Genomic DNA, 13,395 nt, shown 5'->3' with positions numbered 1-13,395 from the left:
AGGAGTGACTTGAGAAACTGCAAGTCACTTCTGGTGTGAGAGAATTGGCCAACTGCAAAGACATTGCCCAGGGGACACCTAGATATTTTACCATCCTGTGGAAGACTTCTCTCATGACCCTGAATGAGGAGCTGGAGCTGACAGATAGGAGCTCCCCTTGCTCCTTGGATTTAAACCACCAACCTTTTGGTCAGCCATCCTGCTGGCACAAGGGTTTAACCCATTGCGCCACCACAGGCTCCACAGATGCAGATGAAATGTCAGGAGAAAATGCACAATTCACAACAGGTACTGTAGTCTCAGGAAATCTAACTATGAATTTCCTACCTTATGACTCCAACTTTAGTTCCAACATTGAATTAATAGAACTGTTCCAACTTTTGTTCCAACATTGCACAAATGTAACTGTAGACAATGTTAGTTTCTGCTCAGGAAAATTGTTGGTACAAATTTTCCTTCAATCTTTTGTCTAGCTAAATTTTGAAGGAGAAAGGGGGAAATGTTTCAATATCTATACCTGAACGTATTCTCTTGTGACTGTTTCCTCAACTCCTGCCATCGACTGTCCTAAGTAGCTAGTATCTTAATGTACCTGAGACAGCTATTTAAAAAAGGAAGTGGTCAAAGCCATTCTTTTTCTTTCTTTTTGGGTCGACTTCAAAGGTGATTTCGCTCTGTGCCCTTCCTCCTCTTTACATTTTACTGTCTGTGCTCCTGCAGCTGTCAGCTTCCCCTCAGTTTCATGGCGTCAAACCTGCCTCCTCATGGTCCATAAAGTTACAGCAGCAGGGATCATGGTATTCAGGTGTGGAAAAGGGAAAAGGCTCAGGATGAGGTGGTTAATGATTTTTCTGACACCTCATGCTGTGTCATAGAAGACCACCTCCCTTTGTTTGGAAATATATTCAGGCATACATTGCCTCTCTCCTGTGCAAAGGTGTTGGTTTTTCATGTCAAAGGCTGTTTGCTGAAATGATTCACCTTACATAGCTTATAAAAATGCTTTGCAGCTCTAATTAGATATTGAAGTGGAGTCACTCGGCAGCAAGGGCTTTACTTTCTTTTTAACTTCACCATGCAAAGTTTTATTCAGTAATACCAATTTTAATCTGGCTCTTAAATAAAGGAATTAATAGAAAGTAGGGGGAAAATTCTGCTAAAGGAAGAGAAAGCAAGAAAAACCTCTGCTGCAAGCATAAGCCACCTTGTCCATGTCTTGGCCAAAGTTAACAATCATAGAATTAGAAGCACTTGCAAGGGCCATTTAGTCCCGTCCACTGCTATGCAGGGATTTTGATTTAGTTATGGTGAAGGTTGTAAATTGTAAGCATTCTTGCTAGGGAGTAAATAGTGTTGCACATAAGAGGAGTTGCTTTTCAAGTAACCATGCACAGGATTATATATTTGTCTCATTGGAAAACTTGAATCATGGCTAAGAAGATCTAAGGTAAAGGGAAAGGTTTCCCCTGACATTAAGTCTAGTTGAGTCCGACTCTGGGAGGTGGTGCTCATCTCCATTTCTAAGCCAAAGAGCCAGTGTTGTCCACAGACACCTCCTAGGTTATGTGCCTGGCATGACTGCATGGAGGACCATTACCTTCCAGCAGAAGCGGTACCTATTGATCTACTCACATTTTCATGTTTTCCAACTACTAGGTTGGCAGAAGCTGGGGCTAACAGCGGGAGCTCACACCACTCCCTGGATTCAAGCTGCCAACGTTTCGGACAGCAAGTTCAGCAGCTCAGTGGTTTAACCCGCTGCACTGCCAGGGGGTCCCAACAAGGCCTACAACTGTCAATGAAATTTAGTACCAGGCTGGAGGTTTTTCATTTTTATTTATAGCAGGAAAATTCAGAAAGGTGGTATGTATAAAAGTTATAATACCAGCAACAATATCTACTAACTGCTTTGATTGGGTAGCAGACATAACTAAGTTACTCATGTAATATTTTGTGAGCAGGCACTCCTCAATCAAGCTGGACTCCAAAACCACTGAGTTATTTTGTAAATAGCATTATAAACTTATTTAAAATAGTGAAATTGTTTTTAAAAATTAGGTCCAAGATAAAATTGGGATTGGAATCCAACAGCTATGCTGAACAGGCTTGCCAGGGATCCTGGATTAGGGGACAGTCCCTTATTTCTGGATAATGTCCTGCATCCTGGGGATCACTGGCAGAGGAGAAGGAGGGGGAATCAAGGAGTGGGCAGAATGACATCAGTGGCCAAAAAGGAGGAGGAACTCGGGTGATGGAAAGGGGTGGGGTCCTCATTGGCTGAAATCTCAGAAGTCCTGCTCCCAAAAGTTCCTGATCAGACAGCCCCCCCCCCCCCCCAAGAAAATCTGGCACAAATTTATTTTTATTTATTTATTTACTTCTTTTTTATACCGCATTTTTCAGCCCTTAGCAGGCGACTCAATCCCTTCCCCTCGCTGAGTGTCCCTTATTTTTAAGGTAGACACCTTGCAGTCCTAATGCTAAGGCTGCAACATCAGTGCAAAAAATTTTTTTCCACATCTCTTTGTCCATCTTTGAATACTATCCATAAACTGACTCAAAAAAGCTTTCCAGAGCTCCCAAGCAGGTTTTGGTGAATGGGAGGTGGGGGGGTATTGTGGTGAGGAGAGATTCTCCCCCTCCCCCAATTCTGCTGAAAGATGTAATATTGGATTTTGCTCATTAGAGTTAGACCTATGTCTAATGGCTAAAAACAGCACAAAAAGAACAGACAACAGTTAAGGTTGAAATATATTATTTCAAGGTTACCATTTGTTGGATCTACTAGTGGCAGTGCTAAGGTTTTAGTTGAAGTTTCAAAAGGAGTTCTCCAAGGTGCTGAACTCGGTTCCATACACAGTTGGTCCCTGAGTTACAAACATCTGGCTTATGAATGACTTATAGTTAAGAATGAGGGTGAGACAACAGAAAGTGAGTGAAATCTATCCCCAGAAAGGAAATTCACGATCTTTTATCCTTGTCTACACAACAAGCCAAATTATTCAAAATACAATTATTATAGGGACAGAAAGTGAGGTGAAATCTTCTGAACAGATGGCAAAACAAACACTACAGCGGTGTTACCCCTTCCCTATGCTACCCAAAGAGCGCTCTCTCTCTCTGTCTCTCTCTCTATCTATCTATCTATCTATCTATCTATCTATCTATCTATCTATCTGGTTGGAGTTACAGTTAAAGTGTATCTATTTGGCCCTAAAACAAATTCAACTTAAGAACAAACCTACAGAACCTATCTTGTTTGAAGCTTGGGAGCTGTTTTTATTATGTTTAGCACAATAGAGAGCTCTTTTAAAGCTGCCTAAAACTTGGACTGGATTTACTATTTCATTGACATGTGAGTCACTAAAGTTGTCCAGAGTTTTACAAAGATAAATAGAAGGAAATTCATACTTTAAATATATTCAATTGACTGAAAATGAAGAATGATATGTCCTATTTTCTTTGCTAAAATTGTTTCTGCTTGGATCAGTTAGCCATGGTTAATGGAAACATCCACACAGGCACCCATCGGAACCATAATTAATGATAGTCACAGTTTGCTGTGAAACATGACTAAAAATGATTTAAAACCCTGATGAAAAGATCACACAACTATTTAACAGGCCAAGATATAAGTGAAATATGATCCACAGTCCAGCTCTAAATGTTTTTTCATTCACAACTCAGTAAAACTCTTTGTTGTCATGTTTCTTCCAAATCATTTCCAAGTTTTGAAGACCTTAATGAAAACTTATCCCAGTCCATTTTACACCATGAATTTTAGATTTCCATTCAATGACTATTGTATTTTCATTTTCGTTCCATATCTGTATTTTATAGAATATATATATATATATATATATATGCATTTTATTGACTGTATTTTATGATAATGTATTTTAATTATGTTGTGCCCTGCCTTGAGCCATGAGGAGAGGCAGGTGAAAAAGAACATCTATCATCATCATCATCATCATCATCATCACCATCATCACAAGGATTTCTGAGACCAAGAGTATGTGACATGTCCAGAGTCATCCACTGTTACTACACCTTTGCTTTCCTCTTGCAGGAAAATTAAAATGCATGGAATTCACAAATCATTTAACAAGGGAACTGAATATATAACTCCTTTTCACTTAATATATCTTCTGTTGGTTAAAAACAAGCAAACAATCAAGTGATTTTTGTGGGGACTATAACCCACAGAATGTTCTGAGGGCTGTATTCCATAAAAGGAACTAGACTAAGCTCTGCCCCAAACCGATCTATTTCTAACTCTGATAGACAAGGAATGCCTCCCCTCACATTCCTTGGCAGTCTGTACTGCCTGTTCCCCACCAGTGACCACACGCAGCATTCACTGGAGAAATGTGAAAAACAGCCACTCTCTTCAGTTGACATTAGCTTGTCAATTACAATACAGTCTTGTGAACTAAAATCTAGACTACACCTTCGTGAAGCTGAGTAGTACTACATAAACTGTGCAAAGAGAGAATGTCTTTATAAGTTAGATACTTTTCACATGCTCTTTAGCTGCATATTTGTCCCAGTTGGTTCCCAACACCACAATCACCACCATGATGATTTATATACATTAAATAATCAGAAGCAAAACAACCCAAAACCAGTAATAGTACAATTCAAATCTCATCCCAACCTCATAAAGTAGGTGCTAGTTTTGCCACAATGTCCCTAATTCTCAAATAATCATTCACCTTCTCCATTCCCATAGCATTTAAGTAAATCTGATTGTGCATATATGGAATAACTAGACGATGGAACGACTAGACAATGAGTCCGGACAATGTTTTTAACAAGGAGGCACTATGAATTTATATTTTATTGATTTGTTTAGTTTTTATTATATGTTACATTTTTAATTGTATTTATGACATTGTAAGAATTGAATTTTGCCCTGTTAACTGCCTTGAGCCACCTATGGGCTGAGAAAAGCAGTATACAAATACAGTAAATAAATAAATAATAAATAAATATATATATACTATGTTATCAGCATATTCCACATTTATACAGCATGTTTTCAAGGTTATCCTTTAAAAATGGTTAATACTGTCAAGAATAGACAAAACGCTCAAGCATGTACCACATATACAAACAAATCAAATTAGTAAATGAGACATACTTCACTAGTAAGTCATGAGGTCATTATATAGCGCAAGACTACTCTCCTTGTTAGTAACTCATGCTATAGTTGCATGGCAAGGTGCAAGTTTTACACTGAGTAACACCATGAAAGTAAAGCATATTGCTAAGAGGAAGCATGATAAGAAAGCAAAACAATTGCCTAGGGAGCTCTAGGAAACCAAAGAAACTCAAGTCTGAAAAAGGAAACAAAACTGAATCAAAACATCACAAACAAAACAATTGTCTTTGAAGTGTACATGGATATAATATTGATATGCCAAGTTCTCTGCTCATCCTATTCTTACCCCTTCTTACCCCTTAAATTGCCACTTCAAGGCTAGTACACTGCTACTGTTACAGCAGTTTTGTGTAACACCTACTGCAATAGCAAAACTTATCAGTGGTTTTAGTGGCCTGGCTACTATAATGTGAGAATTATAATGAGGGAATAAAATCACGTTAAAATGGCTTCTGTTTTTTATGAGTTGGGCCCAGGATTATTTATAGTGTATAAAAACCCAAGACATATACTGATAAATGTTTATAGTTTGGAGGGGGGCACTTTTGTTAAAATGTATACACTCTTAACAGAAATAAAGATGTAAATAGAGAATTATCACAAAATTTTGAGAAACTTTAACTGTGGTTTGCAATGTTATGCTTTTACAATGCAAGCTGTGCATTGCTGCACAGAGAGAACAATTTGAACAACTTACATTAAATTAATTTAACATTGAATTTATAACTTTAATTAAATCATTATTACTTAACCTTCAAATAATCAACCTAGGGCCCTTACACACAGCCATATAATCCAAATACCAAGCATGAAATACAATATGGAATATATGGCAGTGTGGACTCAGATAACCCAGTTCAAAGAAGATATTGTGGGATTTTCCACCTTGATATTCTGGGTTATATGGCTGTGTGGAAGGGCCCCCAGTTACTATTAATTGTTAACGAGTACATCCATTTTGTGGGGGCACCTTGTATTTTGCATTGCAAATATGGATCTTTATTTGTTTACTAACCTTGCTTTGAACTTGGCATGTACATTGGTATTTTACATTCCATGCATTTAATAGTATGAGGCATATTTTGGGAGCAAAAGAAAATATGACTGGCAGATCGAAAAAAGCTGATGTCCTTAATGAGGAACAATATTTTTTGCTAAGATTTAAACCACAGAGCAGAAAGAATAGAAACAAGGGAAGCTAAAGTGTTATGACATTTTGGTTTCTCCATCTCCTCCCTTACTGTAAAATGTTCAAATTCAAATCTGAAATGCCAAAAAAAAAAGAAAGAAAGAAAGAAAGAAAGAAAGAAAGAGTGAAGTCTTATCATCAGTCACAGTTTTTGCCAGTGTCTTTGACTGCCAGACTTACACTTATTTACTCAAAATCTGAAAATCAGTAATGGTCTTCCTTTCGTCTGAGCAGCTAAATGTTAACACCAACTTGTGAGAAACCAAATCTTCGTTCTGAACTACCACCACTCCTCTCTGCAAAATGCTGATATATTTTGTCCCTCACATACCGTCTTTTCTAATACATGTCATATTTTAATCAGCTATAGAAGTGTATTCTAGAAAATCTGAAAAACTAATTGAAGTAGGTCTTTTTGAAAAAAATAAAACCCAGTATGGTGTAGAAGTTCAAAGACTGGATTACTATTCTGAAGACCAGAATTTGAATCACCACTTGACCATGAAATCCATCGGGTGAGTCTGGGCAAGTCATATTCTTGCAGCCTCAAAATAAGGCAAAGGCAAGCCTCATCTCAATAAATCATGCCACAAAAAAAAAAGAAACCCTTGATAGGTTTGCTTTAGGATCATCATAATTTGATTTGAAAGCACATAACATGACAACTTTCCAAAGAATATTTGTTGTTTATTCATCCAATTGCTTCCAACAAATGCAAGAAACTCCACTTAGGCAGAAAAAATGAAATGCAAACATACAGAATGGGGGTTGCATGGCTCAAGAGCAGTACATGTGAAAAAGATCTTGAGGTCCTTGTGGACAACAAGTTAAACATGATCCAACAATATGATGTGGCAGCAAAAAAAAGCCAATGGGATTTTGGCCTGCATCAATAGGAGTATAGTGTCTAGGTCCAGGGAAGTCATGCTACCCCTCTATTCCGCCTTGGTTAGACCATACCTGGAATATTGTGTCCAATTCTGGGCACCACAATTGAAGAGAGATATTGGCTAGCTGGAAAGTGTCCAGAGGAGGGCGACTAAAATTATCAATGGTCTGGAGAACAAGCCCTATGAGGAGCGGCTTAAAGAGCTGGGAATGTTTAGCCTGAAGAAGAGAAGGCTGAGAGGAGACATGATAGACATGTATAAATATGTGAGAGGAGGGAGCAAGCTTGTTTTCTGCTTCCCTGGAGACTAGGATGCAGAACAAAGAAAGGAGATTCCATCTGAACATTAGGAAGACCTTCCTAACTGTGAGAGCCATTCAGAAGGTGGTGAAGGTTCCTTCTTTGGAAGCTTTTAAACAGAGGCTGGATGGCCATCTGTCAGGGGAGCTTTGAACACAATATTCCTGCTTCTTGGCAGGTTGTTGGACTGGATGGCCCATGAGGTCTCTTCCAACTCTATGATTCTATGATTCTTTGTGACCTTATAGACCAGCCCAAATAATATAGTGAGCTTTAAATAATTGTGTTGACTGGGGCGGGGAAGTCTTCACATATATATAGAAACAGATTTGTTCAAGACATCTGTGGAAAGAGAGTAGTGTGAGGAATAAAAAAGAGGGCATAAGCACACAGTAGTATTTGTGTTGATAACAACAGAAAATTCCAAATTAGCAGGTGATTGAGATTTTGTTGCACTTTCAGGAAAAAACCATTTCAGACATTACAAAATTGCATTTTGTTCATCTGAAAGCTTTTAAATATTTAAAGTTCATTTGTTTATTTATTCATTTTGACTTGTTACTTTAAACCCCATCTTGATGTCAGAAGGTCAAGACAACATACATGGTTCTCATTCCCATTTTTATCTCCACAGAAACAATGTAAAATGGATTACCCTTACATTACGCTGTGAGCTTCATAGCTACATAAACTGGATTTGAAACTGCTACTTCTCAGTACCATCTCTATCATGCTAGTAGCATTGTATGGCATAACTCTGCAAATTCAAATAACTCCACAGAACCTAAGCTTTAAAAAAAAATCATTATGGGACTCCAGATACCCTGGTCAAACACTCCATCCAATATTCATTATCCACAGCTAAGAGTGGAACAGGCCAAGCCATGACATATGATAGTGCAACAGGAAGAGCTATGATTTTAAATAAAGATGAATATAAGAGAGCCTTCAGACTAAATTATTTAGCAATCCATAATAGCCAGTGTAATCCCAAATAGTTTTCACTTCTTGTGCATCACATTACAGTTTTTGACCAATTCACTTCAAAGATGATCTGGAGGGCAGAGGTCTAAAATTATGAGCTGATATTTATTATACTTTTTCTGTGCAAAAGTAATTTGCAAAATGCTACATTTGTTGCCTTTGTTAAATAGTGGTTTCATGAGGATTTCACTGGCCTTCTCTCTATGCTAGAGAATTAATAGTTTAGAATTATAACAGCAAACAAATTCCAACAACCCCCTAATCTCACCAGCTTCAATCTGTCTCTCTCGAAGGGAATAGAGTCCTGAGGTTTTCTCACCTACCTTGGGAAACATTTGCTCCGTTTCTAGCTGTTTACCCTCATGATGAATTGTTGGCTGGCAAGTAGCTGTAGACTGCAGTGAAGACACTGAGCCCTGTCACAAGAATGAGCAGAGAAGAACATCAGGTGATTACTATTTGTTCTTTAGCATACACACAAAATGTTCAAATGTATATATTTTTGTGAATTCTTTTTTTCTCAAATCAAAAAAAGGTTCCCAAGATGTAAATAAACAAAATACAGAGAAAAACTATATAATGTGTTTGTATAAAAATGTATTTATAAATAATCAACTGCTTTGGCTTATCAGACTGTGCATGTGTATGTATTATAATAAAGTGAACCAGAATGATATGACCCATCTGACTAATCAAAGTATGTCTGCTTCTATAATCAAAAGAGAACAAGTGAACAACAGGAACACAGGTGGTATCAAGATTTATGGGCACACAAACAGGCTGGCTGAAACAAACTTCCACACTTTATTATCACACAGAGAGAACTGAGCAAGCTTTTGAGTGTGATAAGGTGTTGAGCGCATATCCCTCAAAATCAGCAAAGGCACTATCCAGAAGTAGAAGCCCTTCATTCATAAAAGACTAGTCCTAATTTCAACCCTAAATTTAGGAAGAGATTTTACTTACTTTTTGGAAATAGAAGCTACTAATTTTATTATTTTATTCAAATCTGTAGACTATGTAGGCTTCAAACAAAAAACATGTTCAGTTTGTTAACCTTGAACTTTGAATATCAGCAATGGCTTCATGAAGCTTAGGAAGACATCACACAAAGAACTAGAAGCAAAAGCAGTACAAATAATTCACAGATCCTCTGTTACTCTTTCTATGTTACACCAAAGAAATGAAGTAATATTAGAAAGTGTTTCTGCTATCTTGACAGCCACCTCTCCACAAATGTCAACACTGACACTGAAATACACCATCTGAGCTCTGTGAGTGCAGCATTTTTTTCAAATTAACAAAGAGTGTTTGAGGATCAGGACATCCGTAGGGATACTAAGGTGCTTGTTTATAAAGCTGTTGTCCTCTCAACCCTGTTATACACCTATGAAATGTGGACTGTCTACAGATGTCACACTCAACTCCTGGAATGATTCCATCAGCGTTGTCTCTGAAAAATCCTGCAAATCTCTTAGGAAGACAGGTGGACAAATGTCAGCATGCTGGAAGAAGCAAAGACCACCAGCATTGAAGCGATGCTTCTACGCCATCAACTTCGCTGGACTGGCCACGTCGTCCGAATGCCTGATCACTGTCTCCCAAAGCAGTTACTATACTTTGAATTCAAGAATGGAAAACAGAATGTTGGTGGACAGGAAAAGAGATTTAAAGATGGTCCTAAAGCTAACCTTTAAAACTGTGGCATACACACCAAGAACTGGGAAGCCCTGGTCCTTGAGTGCTCTAACTGGAGATCACCTGTGACCAGCAGTGCTGTGGAATTCAAAGAGGCACGAATGGAGAAACATGCCAAGAGGAAGGTACATTAAGCCAACCCTGACCGGGACTGCCTTCCACCTGGAAACTGGTGCCCTCACTGTGGAAGAACATGCAGATCAATAATAGGCTCCACAGTCACCTACGTATCCACCGTCAAGACACTACACTTGGAAGTCCATCATACGTGAACAACAAGGGATCACCTAAGTCAGTGAGTATCACCAAAGAAATGAGGTACATAAGCACTACTTGAGAAATTCCCTTCACACAACCACTGAGTTCCAATAGTGATTATATTCTGCGGTATATGTGAGACACGAATATTGCTAACCATATGCCCAAGACTGAATGGACAAGTATTTCTGCATATCTGTAAAATCATGACACGTACACAAACTTTATCATGATCTGGAAATAAACTACAAGCCAAACAGGACTGTAAAATGAATTAACATGTCAAAGTAGACTTGACATTCAAAAATAATAATCACAGACTTCTTTTCCTTCCAGTTGAAGTATAATGCCATCATGTTGATACTCCTCAAGTTGTAGAAAGGAATCAGCAGATTTTCAAAACAGTATTCTTTGAATGCTGACAGAAAGGACAGTTCACTCAAAATGACATGGTGGATTTAGGTTTCCTGTTACAACAAATCTTAACTTGTATCTTGGCTCTCGATTCATGTACAAACATCTTTGTTAACAGCAGGTTGTTTAAAGCAAAGCCAGCTGAACAAAGAGAAGACCGCATATTACTCTTCATGAATTTGTGCCACATGCTGGTCATCTATTTTATTCTTACTCTGTAAACAATAAACGTCTCTCAGAAGTAATCTTTATTCCAACCACACTATAAATATACTAACAGAATAAAATAAATTAATCCCAAAGCCTATGCACTTAGCAACAACCTAGGAACGTTTTGAACTTCAACTGAATTACAAAAACACATTATCTGATAAACATGAAAATTAAAAATTATTTCAATTAAGGTATAAAATGTCCATGATGCAAATGAAGGTTTAAGTGACTGATGCAGAAAAAAGAGAAAAATGTTCTAGGATGTCTGAAAGGTAAAGTGCAAAATTGGAAAAATAGGGGCTGAAAGGAAAAGAGTGGCATCAAAGATTCCTGACCTTGTATGTTGAATAACATTTTGAACAGTGAGAAAAATATGAGAAGTTTTTAATCAGAAATAAGACTTTATGATTTCTGGCTCCAAACAGGGAATATACCATAATAAGCTATTTAGTTTGTATTACAGTTCTAGAGATAGGTTTGGGCTTAGACAGAATGGGATGGTCAGAGACAAGAAGTCAGATTTGGGTGTACAGTAGGCCCTCCATATTTGTGAGTTTAACTTTTGCAGATTTGATTAATGTGATTAATATTTATTTATTTATTTATTTGGGGTTCTTGTCCCATATTAATGTAAACACGGCTTTTTTGTTTCTCCTAGGATTTCTTTGGTGACTGGTTTTTGCACTAAGCAGTCAAAGTGTGCCAGCGCTGGAGTGAGCGATATTATCGGGTGTTAGCCACAGCACTCTGATACATCCTTGAGAACTAGCACATCATTAGTGATACTTTCACAACTAAATGTTCAGGCCTTAGATCATAAACAAAGCCAAGAATCTCACTTCTACTTAAATATTGTTCAGATGGCCTTCTGGAGATCTAAATTCAAACCTATAGATAATGTCACCCTTCCACAGTGTGTGTCTGTGCCTGTATGTATGTGTGCATGCATATATATGCATACATACATACACATCTGAACAACTGAGATGATTTAACAGTATGTGAAAATATAATTCATTTCAATTTCAATACAACCATCCAATTAACAATTGCTTTTCACTGAAGCAAATGGCAGGATCAGGTGAAATACAACCATTCATGTTTTAGACGTGTAGTATGTTTATCTTCATTAACAGGTCCATAGAGCTCACAAATTTATCATTTAAGTAGCATTAATGGATGAAATCTGACAAAATCAGAGGTTTTCAGACTGTATAATTTTGTTGTTTCAATTTCTCTCTCTCTCTCCCTCCCCCCCCCCCCCAAATTATTGTGGTTAGTATGTATGTACTCCTTCTCTAATTCATAAGTATGCGGCCAATATAGGAATATGAAGAAATTGTAGGAATATGAAGAAATACTAACTTTGAGTTTGTATTTTTGTATCTCCTTTTTATATGACAGTTGGGCCACTCAGTATCCACTACAGCTTTTGATTCCAACTCTCCTCGGACCCAGGTAATACGGCTGGTGGTCAGGGATAATAAAGGTTGTAGTCTAAAACATTCAAAGGACACCAGGTTGACTATGCCCTTTCTACATACCTACTTTAGTTCTGCCTGTAAAATTATGAAACAAGTGATATATTTTCAAAAGTTGGCAATGTCAGGATTTAATACATTTCAGGAAGACAATTCACCCAATTAATTATTAGAATAAAAAGAAAAAATCAAATTCAAATACCTGAACATATAGAGATGGACTCAATGAAAGTTTTGTCTTATTTCTGATTAGCAATTTCTCAAATGCATGTTTTATCAATTTTTCTGTGCTCACTATTCACTCTTTTAGAACTTGAATCTAAAATGAACTTTTTATTGAATACCAATCAGCATTTGACTATTTTAAAGTATAAAATGGAAGCTTTTTGTACTTAATCAATTTCATTTTCTTCTCACATATCTGTGAGACTCAGTCTCCCAATCCATTCAGGTGCACAGTAATAAGGATTCAGACAAGATATATTTGTCTTAGACCAGGCAAACAGGGGCCCATGAAGGTTACCTCTGACTGCGGCACGATGAAAGACTAGAGAGGCCTCCTAACTGTTTGGTGACATCTTCACTAATCCCTCTCTGTTTGGAAACAATTATAGAAATCGCTCTAATTCGCTTAAGTTTCCACAGCAAGTTCTAAAAAAGGTTTCAGGTTCAGTAAAGTGTTTTGCCACAATTCTGTTCTATTGGATTGAGGTCACTCAAGATCAGCTGAGTAATTTGGCAAGAGAATTCACTTCTGAAAATATTTCACATGGAAGTATGATATGTGAACTGAGCTACCTCA

The 13,395-nt window shown here is 37.5% G+C and overlaps 1 protein-coding gene across 3 annotated transcripts in view; it reads right to left on the bottom strand.

Annotated features, from left to right (window-relative positions):
* Nucleotides 1-13,395, bottom strand: part of LOC132761119 (uncharacterized) — a 70,332-nt gene that overhangs the window by 22,190 nt on the left and 34,747 nt on the right. For all 3 annotated transcript variants that reach the window (XM_067465683.1, XM_067465686.1, XM_060753712.2), the window contains one exon: nucleotides 8,853-8,945. In XM_067465683.1, the coding sequence (XP_067321784.1) occupies nucleotides 8,853-8,945 (93 nt within the window). The remainder of the gene's footprint in view (nucleotides 1-8,852; nucleotides 8,946-13,395) is intronic.

Source organism: Anolis sagrei, chromosome 1 (genome assembly GCF_037176765.1).
Source record: "Anolis sagrei isolate rAnoSag1 chromosome 1, rAnoSag1.mat, whole genome shotgun sequence".
In the NCBI taxonomy this organism is placed as follows: domain Eukaryota; kingdom Metazoa; phylum Chordata; class Lepidosauria; order Squamata; family Dactyloidae; genus Anolis; species Anolis sagrei.
Note: the sequence above shows the minus strand (reverse complement) of the source record. Positions and strands in the feature narration are given on the sequence as shown.